A 14,985-nucleotide genomic window follows, 5' to 3' on the forward strand; every position below is an offset into this window, starting at 1 on the left:
GTAATAGTGCATTCCTTACAGTGCTCTTCTGGTGTGTCACAGCCAGCAGTTTGAACATTTCGAGGATGAAACTAGCAGTTGCTGGCCATTCAAAACATAAAAGAGACAACTGTGCAACAGACTGCATGATTCTTATTTGTTACAGTTTTGTAAATGTGATTTACACCACGGAAATGAAGGACCTTCTTTCATTTAAGGAAAACTAGTTGACTACTTGGCTTCATCTGGGTGTGCATTTACTGCAGTTCTAACATCCTTCCCCTCCCCAATTCTCTGTTCATCTTCTCAACCCCACTCTGCCTGGTTCTAATTGATGAATACGTGTGATTTAGTGTTACGGCCTTGTCAGCTTCTACCTGCACAAGATCTGTTTGAAAGTTCTCTGTCTCTGTCTCTGTCTCTGTCTGTGTGTGTGTGTGTGTGTGTGTGTGTGTGTGTGTGTGTGTGTGTGTGTGTGTGTGTGTTCCCCTACTCCTCCCTAAGAAGTAGCCATGTAGGAAGAAGGTACAGAAGCCATGATCGCTTCACTTGATTGCTTTTTTTCACTGTCTTGAAGACCCAGTGAAGGCTGAAGGACCTAGTGTTTGGGTAAAGCAAGATACAGAACTGAAACAACATGTGGATGGCTCTTGAGTGTAATGTTGCTGTTAACACAAGCACTGTATTGTGCATGAAGTGTAGCAAGTATGTCATGATACAAACATGGGGCATTCAAGCCAAATTATCATGGATGCTGAACAATTGTAACCTATGATACCAGCTATTTTCAAGAATTTTTGTGGACTTTCAGTGGACTCCAGTTAGATTTGCTATGTCTTGCATATTACCAATACTATTATATCTGCCCTTGTAACAAGCATGTTTTTAGTAACCATTACCCTTCTTTAATTTTTTATTGCTATTGTATATATTGAATGCTTTAAATACATATTTGGTATGAACGGAGCAAGGAAGACTTCCTCTTGGAAGTAATGGTCTCTGTGTCATAGTGCTATAACAGAACATTTGGAACTATAGATACTTGTGGGTATATATTTTAGACTTCCTAGTCACTATTCACTGTATTACTTAAATCGTTACTGAAATCTTGCATTGGCTGTATGTAATTCCTTATGATTTTCCTCCAGTACACATGACATAAATTTGCATTGTTCCCTAAAGAGCAGGCAATGAAAATACATGGTGACAGAGCAAGAAGCTTTGCAAATAGCATTAAATTTGGTTAATTTTGATATAATGTGTGGACTGCCATATTCATGTGATTAATGACCAAAAAGCCATCTTATTTATTGGTTTACAGCTAGATGATTATTGGCATCTCTGTATTATCTGAGTTTAATTTTGAAATGTTGCCACACACACACACACACACACACACGTCTTTGTATATGGGAGTATGACCGCATGATAGAGTAGACTCTAGTGCCACTGAAATCAGTGTAGCTTATATGACAGGAATAGAAAGTGAAAGCTTCCCAATATAAATACTACTCAGTGGCTGTTAGCATAACGAGAGACATTAGAACTGATTTGGATTCATTACGATACACTTTTACCAAGTGATAAGAATCTGTGCAAAGTTAGACAATATTCGTAAGAAATTAATATTGAGAGTTATGTCATTTGTACAGAAGTTAGCAAGCAGTTATAATTCAGAGATTGTTTTCTTTTTTTTCAGTGTGTTGAAGATCTATTGGAACTATCTTGGTCCACTGATATTGTCAAGGAGGATCCTGAAGTAAATGTTGAAGTGAATGTAACTGACAATATTGTAAGTATTCACATCCCTGAATTATTGCATGCAGAGTGAGGAAAAAAGTGATCTGTTAATTGTGTAGAGTAAAGGACGCATTGCATTACAATTTTCACAGAGTGTCGGTTTTGTGGAACTTGTTACTGTTTGGATGAGTAGAAGAATACTCCACAATTACACTTGACTTTCATATTACCTGTTACATGCTGACTTTTAAATAGAGGTGGAATGGGACTGGTGGCTGGGGTTGGTATAATCCTGTTTTCCGTAGCCACTATTGATATCAAACGTATTGTATAATGGTTGTATGTGTGATGGATACACTTCACATTTAGACAAAGTGTAAACTTTAATCATAGGTCATTTGAGAAGTATTCCTCCTTTCAGTAACTTGAGACTAATACAATTCAAAAGAATGTTGGAAATTCTTACCTTCTGGGTGAATCATAGCTATTCATAAGTTTGTCCCAAAACGTTTTTAGTGTTTTGAAAAAAACACTATTGATATCAAACGTATTGTATAATGGTTGTATGTGTGATGGATACACTTCACATTTAGACAAAGTGTAAACTTTAATCATAGGTCATTTGAGAAGTATTCCTCCTTTCAGTAACTTGAGACTAATACAATTCAAAAGAATGTTGGAAATTCTTACCTTCTGGGTGAATCATAGCTATTCATAAGTTTGTCCCAAAACGTTTTTAGTGTTTTGAAAAAAAGTTAAAATTCATGTGTTATAGATCACCCCTGATACTTTGGCCACAACCTGTACATATTGTGGGAGGTTTCTGTGGTATCTGTTGTATTTGTTATAAATTTGTCAGTCAAAGAGAAACTCTGTGTATGACTTTTGGTGAATTACTGTTCATAGATGAAGCCATGTATGACCTCACCATTAGAGATGGTGCAGGTCTAAAGAAGAAAGATTACTTGTCATAATATGCTTTATAACCTTTCTGAGGGGAAAAAGGTGCTCACATTGAAAACATGTCACAGGAGTAAAATTAGATTAAGAGTGGGGAATATTAAACATACAACTGCAGAAGGTTGGGTGCTCATTCACTCTTGATCTCAGTTCTCTTTAACAGGGTTCCTATGTCTGTAAAAGATTCTTCAGACACTGAAATGTTGGCTTCTTCAGGCACTGAAATTCATGGTGATTATAGAAGCACACAACTCAGACAGTATATAAAAGAGTTTAGCTGATTCACAGCTTACAGACAGACTTAATGTCAAAGAGACTCATATAATGGCATTTTAAACAAATGAAATAGGAGTATTGGCATTACAAGTTGACAGGTCCGTAAGTAAAACAGTAGAAGGGTTGTTCTACGAAAAAGGTTTTACAGAAATAAGAACGCTATGATTAGTTGTCAGTGATGTGCAAACCAGGAGCATGGTCAAAACAATGAACCACAGGGTGTCCTATGGCATAGCTGTAGTTGTCAAAGTGGCTGGATTGTAGTTGGTGACCACTTATTGTGAAAATAGAAAAGACCATACTGGCCTTCGTATTCAGCCAGAGAGATCACAAGTCATACAAGAAGGTTCCGAGGCATCAGGGTCAGAGATACAGAGTGTGCATGGAGTGCTGCTCTTAATGAAAGTGTGCAGAACAGTGTGTTGCTGATTGTGTGACCCGGGAAACCATGTCATGTGGTTGGCACTGAAATCGCTGACATGTACTCCAGTTGTTACATTGAAAATACATAACTTAGATTGAATAGTGCTAGGCACCTGAGTGGATCTAAAAGTAGAATCTGGACCATGACAGTGATCCTGAGTAGCACATGCAGTTGTGAAGTAAACATCTTAGCTTCGCCAGTTGGAGTGACATGCAGTCTTTCTGGTCTCAGGAGCATAAAATGCTAGGGATTAATGATGCATAAAAATAGAGCTGATCATTTTGATATTGACACATGGCAAGCAAGATTCTGTAGTAATTGTAGAATTGGGAATTTTATTAAGTAATTGCATGAGAAGCTTGAGCAAGTCTTCGTTGCTGTACACCTAGGTAACCTGATTTACAGTGACTTCTGTGGATTTTTTCTGAAAACCTATCTGAACTAGTTCTTACATCAGATGTGTTGCTTCTGCATTGGAAATTTGTTTGTCAGGCTTAATTTTGATGTGCATTCATTGCATGTTGTTATTTCCTGTGTTTTATGATGTTCTTGATTGTAATTGCTATCGTGTGTGAAGATACCTTTAGCAAGGAAGATAATAGTAGAGGACTCATCACCTAGTGAGAGAAGGCATGAGATTGTATGTTGACATCAAGAAGTTGCATTGATTTTTATCACTTGCGTGCTGTTGAAGAGTGATTCTCAGTTTTTAATTTCTCCAAAGTTTTGGTGCTCTTGTAGGCTGATACAGATGTGCTGCTGACTGAAAGCACATGTCTTGCATTAAGGTTCCAACAGCTAAATTTCATGATGGGCTTATGTGGCAGTGCTTGAAAATTCTAATGTGGAGGTTGGTTTGTAATGGCACATGGTTTTAGAGATGTAAGACAGTTTCTAAGATATTTCTCTTCTCTTTTCTCTCTTTTTTCTCTCTTTTTTTTGGTTTTGTTTTGAAATGCTGGTTATGGCTGTGCCATCCTCTTGTTTCATGGTATAGTTAAGGCAAGGCATTACACTGCTGATGCATGATTTTTATCATGTAAAGAAATTTGTTCAGCTATAGTGAAGATATGGAAAAGTGAGATTCGAAGATATGATCATTGAAATGGGGGGAATCATCTTTTGAAACTGTCAAGCATCATACAAAATAGTGGATGGCAGAAATGTGGGTTGGGAGCAGGTGCTTTGGGAAAGAACTCAGACTGATTATGCAGTGACTAATCGGAGAACATACAGAGTATCAGACAGTTGTATGTTCAGATAAATGTGATAGTTACAACCTTCAGCCAGTTCCAGTAGAATGCAGCTAATTACAGAATAACGTGTTATACAGTGGAGTGGTATTGCAAACGGTAAGGTGTGGGGTGATTGGGGTGGGAGGGGGGGGGGGGGGGGAGAGAGAGAGAGAGAGAGAGAGAGAGAGAGAGAGAGAGAGAGAGAGAGAGAGAGAGAGAGAGCACAGTGTTCTGCAGAGTCATTTAGGTGAATGCATATGGAATGAATATGTAATTAAGCGTAAATATATTTTTCATTATTACATTCACCAAGTTGGGTCTCTTCATATTGTGTGTGTAGTGTATTAGGGTGTGGTTTTGCTGCTTTGATTAGTTGTAGAGTGGATAAACGAGAATATTTAGTTTACAGTAGATAATATGTATCCAAAATAACACTTCAGTACTACCTTATTAGCGACACTCTTGCGCTCATCAGAATAATATTTCTTGGGGATGCAACTTCCACTAACTTCAGTTTTTATATTGAATGGGTTCCGACTTCGGCAATAAGTAGACAACTGACATAATTTCTCTGTAAAAGTGTATTAATCCTTTGCTGGAGAAGCAATTCGGAGGTATGCTGCTAGATTTGTTACTGGTAAGTTTAAACAACACACAAGTGTTATTGAAATGCTTCATGACCTCAGATAGAGGAATGCTATTGGAAAAAACTTAAAAGAAGTACCATCTGAAGCTGACTGCTGAACGATTCTGTTGTCTCCAACATACATTGCATGTAAGGACCATGAAGATAAAATACGAGAGCTCATGGCTCTTATGGAGTGACATATACGATCTTCGTACCTCATTCTATTTGTGATTGGAATGGGACAGGAACTGACAAGCAGCCACCATACACCATTAGGTGGAGTATCAATGTATGTGGAAATACTAGGTAAATAAGTAGCTGAGTAATGTAGTATGAGCAACAGTGATACTTTCCATAGTAGTTAATATACATACAATTATGTACAAAATAATCTATTTGCAGTGTGAGTAGATGAGCACGAGTCTCACACAGATGGTTGCTGGTATACTTCACAGAAGTAAATTGCTGTGGGAGCTTCTGCCTTTAAATTTTCAGTCTGGCTTATTCCACATGCATCCACATCAGTTATGGAAAGCAATGTGTAAATCAAAGTATGAACAACCATCACACACACCATCTTTGGCCTGGGTACATGTTAGTGTTGAAAGCAAATGTAATTTCATGGAAAGTGCAAGACATAAATACAAATTGTTACCATATTTTACTAAAAGAAATTATACTTCTATAAGCAATTCCTCAGGGTGTTTAAAATCATCACTTTTCACAAGGCTATAACTTTGTCATAAATAAAGATGCAGAATTGCGGTAAGATTTTTACTTCAATACATGCCATCAAAGCCTTTATTTACAAAACAACCATGCATGATTTATATGCATGAATATACAACATTAAAGCACTTTTCACACCTGTGTTTAGGGTCAGATTCTTCATTTACTGATCATATATATCAATATTCTTTTCAGCTCATTAAGCATCCAGATGACAGATTTGATCCATGCATTTGCAAGCATGTCAGTTCAGGAAGCTAACTGCTGTTTCCATGTAGCATCATAGTTAATCCAAATTGCTGGAGCGGGAGGCACATGGAGCCTTTCAGAAACCCCCACAAGTAAAGAAGATATTATACTGTGAGCCGAAGAACATTTCAAGGTTGGATCTGCAGCCCCTTACAGCTGATCGATCCTTCAGGCAGATCACTGTTAAGAAGTGCTCTTTTATACAGGTTCCAATGCAGTGTTACACCATCCAGATACTCTTACTTCTGGTTATTTTCCATCTATTTTATTTTTGGTCCATCTTTGTGTTTTCTAACATTGTCCACTTTCTTCAGTTTGTTACAGAATTCCATAGTCTTCAGATTCAATTCAGTCTTAATATCACTAAAATGTTCCTTCATCACATTACATAAGTTGAAAAACAGATCATGATCACCACCAACAAACTACCAGTTTTCTACATTACAGCACGTTACCCTTACTATTGTTGTTATTTGTTTTGAGAACAGTAGTTTATAATTAACAAAGTGAACATTTATATGCAACTAAATTCCAGTTGCTATCATGGTTGAGTCATCCCATACTTACTGATCGATTACCATCTGGCATATTGACTAAATTTCTTGATTCTCCTGGATCCTAATGGTTCTCCACAGGGCACCATTTATGGGCTCATTTTACAGCTATTCTAATTGTTTTTATTCTGGCTGCTTCTCCATTTATGTTCTTCATACAGTGGATGTTCATATAATTTGTCATTCAGATATTTCAGCAATCTTATTAATTACCCATCAAGTTGTTTTACATAGTATAATGTGTGCTGATGGCACAGGCATATTAGTCAAAATTGCCATCCTCAGCTGAACAAGGCACAGATCACATGATAGCTGATGAGGTGTACAACTGGCTTACCACTACAGATCCATGTCTAATCCTTTGAGGACTCATTTTATATGATTGAAAGCAATCAGAAATGACCTACTACTGATCGAAGTAGATACTACAGGTCATACGCTAAATGAAATGTACTAGGTACAATTCCTTGGTGTCCGCTTGGATTTCAAATTGAAATGGGCTCAACAAATTGGTAAACTTGTCAAGATGATCCATTCAGTGTCACTCACCTAAAGATGATGATGATGATGATGATGATGATGATGATGATGGCTTCTTCTGGATTTTTGATTTGTTTTTGGAATTATCTTCTGGAATGGCCCTCGGGAAATAAATAAAATATTTATATTGTTATTTAACATGAATATGAACAGTTGGTGCAAGATATCGAAGGTGCATGAAGAGGTTTATGCAATGTTCAGTTTCAACATTACATTACGTCCCTATTGCATGCTGCCCAGCTCTATAAGATTATCCTATAGGATAGTACTGAGTGAAAGCATGCAAGGAAGCATTTTTGCAAGTTGACATTCTGGAGGGACATTTATAATTGCAAGGCAAAGAGATATGAGCTTTTTGGTTAACTTGGTCTCATGTTGGGGCCTTCTTAATTTGTTATCTATTTGAATGCCTAAGAACTTCACACATGGATCCTTATCCAGTGTTGGTCATTGATATCTCCTCCTCGTATCTGTATGTCATTTGGAATTGGTTGAAGCTGCATAATGTGTATTTTTGTAAGTGTAAAGATCGAATTTTTCTTCTGTTGCTGTAAACCAGTTGCAAGCATGTTCCTTTATTCTTCTGGTTGTTCCTGGTATGAATGTGTTCATCAGTTATCAGTCAGGGTGTATACGACCCGGGACATCCGGGATAAAACTGGGAAAAACCCGGGAATGTTTTAGAATTCTGGAAATTTTTCATTGTTTTAGTTACCAGTTTTTCCTCCTCCCCCCCTCCCCCCCCATGAACCATGGACCTTGGCATTGGTGGGGAGGCTTACGTGCCTCAACAATACAGTTAGCTGTACTGTAGGTGCAACCATAATGGAGGGGTATCTGTTGAGAGGCCAAACAAACGTGTGGTTCCTGAAGCGGGGCAGCAGACTTTTCAGTAGGGGCAACAGTCTGGATGATTGACTGATCTGGTCTTGTAGCACTAACCAAAATGGCCTTGCTGTTGTACTGCAAATGGTGGAAAGCAAGGGGAAACTACAGCCATAATTTTTCCTGACGGCATGCAACTTTACTGTATGATCAAATGATAATGGCGTCCTCTTGGGTAAAAAATTCCGGAGGTAAAATAGTCCCCCATTCGGATCTCCGGGCGGGGACTCCTCGAGGATGTCGTTATCAGGAGAAAGAAAACTGGCGTTCTACAGATCGGAGTGTGGAATGTAAGATCCCTTAGTCGGGCAGGTAGGTTAGAAAATTTAAAAAGGGAAATGGATAGGTTAAAGTTAGATATAGTGGGAATTAGTGAAGTTCGGTGGCAGGAGGAACAAGACTTTCGGTCAGGCGAATACAGGGTTATTAACACAAAAACAAATAGGGGTAATGCAGGAGTAGGTTTAATAATGAATAGGAAAGTAGGATTGCGGGTAAGCTACTACAAACAGCATAGCGAACGCATTATTGTGGCCAAGATAGACACAAAGCCCACGCCTACTACAGTAGTACAAGATTATATGCCAAGTAGCTCTGCAGATGGCAAAGAGATTGATGAAATGTATGATGAGATAAGAGAGCTTCTTCAGGTAGTGAAGGGAGATGAAAATTTAATAGTCATGGATGACTGGAATTCGAGAGCAGGAAAAGGGAGAGTAGGAAACATAGTAGGTGAATATGGTTTGGGGCTAAGAAATGAGAGGAAGCCGCCTGATAGAATTTTGTGCAGAGCATAACTTAATCATAGCTAACACTTAGTTCAAGAATCATGAAAGAAGGTTGTATACATGGAAGAACCCTGGAGATACTAAAAGGTATCAGATTATGTAATGGTAAGACAGAAATTTAGGAACCATGTTTTAAATCGTAAGATATTTCCAGGGGCAGATGTGGGCTCTGACCACAATCTATTGGTTATGAACTTACTGGTTATGAACTGTAGAGCAAGACTGAAGGAACTGCAAAAAGGTGGGAATTTAAGGAGATGTGACCTGGATAAACTGAAAGAACCAGAGGTTGTACACAGTTTCAGGGAGAGCATTAGGGAACAGTCGACAGAAATGGGGGAAAGAAATACAGTAGAAGAAGAATAGGTAGCTTTGAGGGATGAAATAGTGAAGGCAGCAGAGGATCAAGTAGGTAAAAAGATGAGGGCTAGTAGAAATCCTTGAGTAACAGAAGAGATGCTAAATTTAATTGATGAAAGGAGAAAATATAAAAATGCAGTAAATTAGGCAGGCTAAAAGGAAAACAAACAACTCAATAATGAGATAAACAGAAAGTGCAGAATGGCTAAGCAGGGATGGCTAGAGGACAAATGTAAGGATGTAGAGACTTATTTCACTAGGGGTAAGATAGATACCGCCTACATGAAAGTTAAAGAGACCTTTCGAGAGAAGAGAGCCACTTGTATGAATATCAAAAGCTCCGATGGAAACCCGGTCTTAAGCAAAGAAGGGAAAGCGGAAAGGTGGAAGGAGTATATAGAGGGTCTTTACAAGGGCTATGTACTTGAGGACAATGTTATGGATATGGAAGAGGATGTAGATGAAGATGAAATGGGAGATACGATACTGCGTGAAGAGTTTGAGAGAGCACTGAAAGACTTGAGTCGAAGCAAGGCCCTGGGAGTAGACAACATTCCGTTAGAACTACTGACAGCTTTGGGAGAGCCAGTCCTAAAAAAACTCTCCCATCTGGTGAGCAAGATGTACGAGACACGTGAAATACCCTCAGACTTCAAGAAGAATATAATAATTCCAATCCCAAAAAAAAGCATTTGTTGACAGATGTGGAAATTACTGAACTATTAGTTTAATAAGTCACAGCTGCAAAATACTAACGTGAATTCTTTACAGACGAATGGAAAAACTGATAGAAGCCGACCTCGGGGAAGATCAGTTTGGATTCTGTAGAAATGTTGGAACACGTGAGGCAATACTGATCCTACGACTTATCTTAGAAGAAAGATTAAGGAAAGGCAAACCTACATTTCTAGCATTTGTGGACTTAGAGAAAGCTTTTTGCCAATGTTGATTGGAATACTCTCTTTCAAATTCTGAAGGTGGCAGGGGTAAAATACAGGGAGTGAAAGGCTATTTACAATTTGCACAGAAAGCAGATGGCAGTTATAAGAGTCGAGGGGTATGAAAGGGAAGCAGTGGTTGGGAAGGGAGTGACACAGGATTGTAGCCTGACCCCGGTGTTATTCGATCTGTATATTGAGCAAGCAATAAAGGAAACAAATGAAAAGTTCGGATTAGGTATTAAAATCCAGGGAGAAGAAATAAAAACTTTGAGTTTCGCCAATGACATTGTAATTCTCTCAGAGACAGCAAAGAACTTGGAAGAGCAGTTCAACGGATTTGACAGTGTCTTGAAAGGAGGGTATGAGATGAACATCAACAAAAGCAAAATGAGGATAATGGAATGTATTCGAATTAAGTCGGGTGATGCTGAGGGAATTAGATTAGGAAATGAGACACTTAAAGTAGTAAAAGAGTTTTGCTATTTGGAGAGCAAAATAACTGATGATGGTCGAAGTGGAGAGGATATAAAATGTAGACTGATAGTGGCGAGGAAATCGTTTCTGAAGAAGAGAAATTTGTTAACATCGAGTATAGATTTAAGTGTCAGGAAGTCATTTCTGGAAGTATTTGTATGGAGTGTAGCCACGTGTGGAAGTGAAACGTGGATATAAATGGTTTAGACAAAAAGAGAATAGAAGCTTTCGAAATGTGGTGCTACAGAAGAATGCTGAAGATTAGATGGGTGGATCACATAAGTAATGAGGACGTATTGAATAGAATTGGGGAGAATAGGAGCTTGTGGCACAGCCTTACTAGAAGAAGGGATCGGTTAGTAGGACATGGTCTGAGACAATGAGGGATCACCAGTTTAGTGTAGGAGGGCAGCATGGAGGGTAAAAGTCGTAGAACTGCCTCCGATAAGCGTGACGTGATAGCTGTTTACATTAGATTCATTTGAGCAGTTGCAGGCGGCCTCTTGCACATTAGCAGTTAAGTCGCATTTGAGTTGTATCTTTTCCCGCTCCTGGCTACAGATGTGTGGCTTGCACCACTATCTAAATTGCTCCGATTCAGAAATTGTAGATCTGGGGCTGATGCACAGAGCAGTTATGAGTTGTAGTGGGGAGGTCGGTAGTCTCCACGGGTCCTATGTTTACATTTAGTGATTTTGCTGTTTCCTCTTCGGTTATTGCTCTCACATTAAATGAAAACAAAAAGGATTTCTGTGGCTGGAAGCTACCAAAGTAATTAAAATACGTTCACATAATTATGGAAGGCTTAAATATGTTGTTAGTTTCAGGTTTTATTTCCACATTTCTGACAGTCTAGCATCAATCGCCTTGCAGAACGATGAAGTTATTTTTGCCTGTTCGCTAAAGATTTGGATTTTATTAATCTTTTGTGCTGAGGCAGTCAATTTATTTGAATGAAAGTGTTTAATTTTACATTGTTGGCTAGTTTCAACTGTTCGCTGCATTTAAAGTGCACGTTTTCAATTTTCTAGCTCATATGACATTATGTCACTATAATGAACTAAACATGAGATAATAGAGTACTGGTACCCAAGAAAATTTATATCCGAATCTAGACATAAGATTTTGCCCTGTAAGCCGAATTATATATTTTAGTATGATTCACGAAATTCTGATGCTCTTGAAGTATGCTTTGATATCTTGTTTCTTTTATGGCATAATGCAAGTTATTTAAATATTTCACATGTACGAACATGTGGGCTTCCTGTGTCATCGTAGCTTCACAGGTGCAGTGAACTGCTGAAACGAACCAATTTCTAACAGGTCACGGGAAAATATTGCGAATGATGGTTTGAAAAGTGTTTCTTTCAAAGTACATTTCCTTTTACGCAAGATGAACTATGTGTGAGAATGTACGATGAATTTCTTAGATCAGAGCGTTTTACTCTCATTCAAAAATTGATTCTTTGAGGACAACCATCTAGAAGAATTTCAAGCCCAGATCATCAGACATTTATGTTGTTATTAAAAATTTTACTGGCACATTTTGTGATGTATGTTAAAGTGTAATATGCGCAAAAAGATCAGCATTATATGTGGAAGCTTAGCTCCTTTTGCAGCTTATTAATGTTAGAGACAAATATTATTTGTGAAAGCTTTGGTTTCTTGTAGCAACACTGTCTATTAATTCCCACCATTAACTTTTATTTTTGTGTGTTTGCGCTACTTAAGAGTGATCTTGCTATTGGTTGACTACATCACGTGTCCTATGCTGTCATCAGCTAGCGAGATCACGTGACATGAGCTATGACTGGCTTACAAAAGCACACCACAATCTCGATTTCATTGCTTCGGTAAGTAAAATGCAGTATTTGGTGGAATTCGAATTTATACCTTTGTAACATGAAAAAATGCAGCGTACATGTTGCTGCACATCAAAGATCTTTCCAAAACTGTTCCCCCCCCCCGGGTTTCCTTTTCTAAAGTGCCGGCAAATTCTATGTCTGTATAGAAAACGATAAACATTCTAAGGATTGATAAGTTTAACAGTGCCGAGGAAAAGTATGTCACGTAACATGGAAAAAGTGTATTTTCAACCGGGAAATCTGGGAAATTTTTTTCCTTGTCCATGTATATACCCTTCAGTGTACTTGTGTCATCAGCAGACGTAGCAGATTTGGAAGGGCCCTCCAATGGCTTCAGCACAACATTTATGTAGCTCAGGAGAAGTCAAATGCTGAACCTTGTGGGACATCATAAGTAATGTTTTCCAATTCTGTATTCAAGTTTTCCTCCCAAGATATCATTTATTACTATGACCCAGTTTTTTCTCCCCTAAGCTAGGAGTCAGTTCTTTAAAGTGTAATTCTCTTAACAGCATAATACTGTAGCTTCCCAAGTAAATGGGAGTTCAATGTTGTAATTTGATGTAAATGAAGTCTCTCTACTTCTACTGCATATTTCAGTTATGCTGTAAAGTTAGCACAACATTCTAGTAATTAGGTTGTTACAATCATAACAAGAAGAGTTCCTCCTCCTGTCATCAGGTTATTCTTGTGACATATTTGACAGTTCATTTGATGAAACTGAGTCTGGTCAAGTAAACACTTCCTGACTGAGGCTCATGGATCTAATTTCAATGGTCACTTTTCTCCCCAATGTTTTCAGCCACTCGTAAGAAATTTTTGTTTTCATGTCTTAATATTTTTTCATTTTTTTTCTGAATATTAGGCCGGTGCATAAGTTCATAACATTTTCGTTTCCCATGTTGGTAGTTCAGTTGCTGAGGGTTTATTTATTAATTGCCATTTTTTATTTGTAGTTCACTGTTGCTCTTTGAGTTGATGTATACCTGAGTTTACAAATTGTCATTTTGTTATTTGGTGATACTGATGGATCAGTGATCACTAGAAAGTGGAGTGCTAAGTGTAGAAATCAGAGCACTGTTGACATATTAATCTGTTTGGGTTCTGTAGAGGGGTAGCCACAGTGGAGGCTGTCAGAAACATTAGGATCCTGTTATTATCGTGACAAGAAATGGTGTCTTTGTCCTAAAATAAGGGCAAAAAAAGGAATGGTTAAGCCCTAACACAGCAGTTGGACAGTAACAGTGTGGTATACTATGAATTGCTCCATAGAGGTGTAACCACTCATTACTGTTGCTAATTATGTCAATAACTGAGATGTTTCACAAATGAAATCCAAGAACAACAACCAGGATGATGCCACTCCATAATAATGCATGCCTGCATTCTACTATACTGACAAAAAACAGTACACAGGACTTGGTTTTGGAAGTCATTCCACACCCATCTTATTCACTTGATCTTACACTCACATATTTTCACCTTTTCTGCTCTCTATTGAGCAACCTTCAAGGCACTTCCTTTCCAGATGCAAATACACTTTCAACATTGCTCAATGGGTTCCTCATCTCAAAACCACATGACTTTTACAATTACAGAATCAAAAAGTCACCCAGCATTGGGAGACTGCTGTAAATAGTGAAGGAGAACAGTTCATTGATGATAAGTCTCTGTTATGTGCATCTGATTTGTCTATTAAATGTATGGAAAATGACATAAACTTATACACCAACCGAATACTTGCTTCAAATGGACACACCTGCATAACCTTTTTTCATTCTATTAGCGGACTGTGTTTCTTTTCATCTCTAACTAACTAGTATGTATAACATTCAAAATAATACTTGGTCTGTCAAGCCCAGTGTCTGGGTACAGATACTACAAACACAGATAGGTACTTCACATATCTTTCACAACACAATTAACTCAGTGCATGTGTGCTAAGTGTTTGATGATGAGTCGTATTGTCTTCAGTTGTCAAGTTTATAAAGAATCTAATATTTTCTCAAAATAATCTTGATCTCTAAGTCAGGGTACGGCTGAGTAAATGGTAGATGATTCCTAATTTCTTTTCATTAAAGGATATGGCTGTATTGACAGGTTAATGTAATCTGTGCACCAATGGTTCTCAGAACATTTGGGGAGGGGTGTGTGGGGTCAGATGTGTTGTTACAATTGTATAACATAAAGGCTAATTACTCTTGTTCTGAGGTAAACAAAAGTTTTGTTTCTATTCTGGTCGGATAATTTTAATGAACAACCCACAGGATAGAGTAAAATATTTTGTAGGTTACCAACAAATGAGCAAAGCTACTGAAAATTGTTTTGTATGAAGAAGATGCAATGAAGAATTAATAG

General features: G+C 37.9%; 1 protein-coding gene across 4 annotated transcripts in view; it reads left to right on the forward strand.

Moving 5' to 3' along the window:
* The window catches only part of LOC126295202 (zinc finger protein 737-like), a 186,517-nt gene that overhangs the window by 45,785 nt on the left and 125,747 nt on the right, over positions 1 to 14,985 (forward strand). For all 4 annotated transcript variants that reach the window (XM_049987515.1, XM_049987518.1, XM_049987517.1 and 1 more), the window contains exon 3: positions 1,679 to 1,771. In XM_049987515.1, coding sequence (XP_049843472.1) covers positions 1,679 to 1,771 — 93 coding nt within the window. The remainder of the gene's footprint in view (positions 1 to 1,678; positions 1,772 to 14,985) is intronic.

This window comes from Schistocerca gregaria, chromosome 11 (assembly GCF_023897955.1).
Source record: "Schistocerca gregaria isolate iqSchGreg1 chromosome 11, iqSchGreg1.2, whole genome shotgun sequence".
Lineage (NCBI taxonomy): Eukaryota > Metazoa > Arthropoda > Insecta > Orthoptera > Acrididae > Schistocerca > Schistocerca gregaria.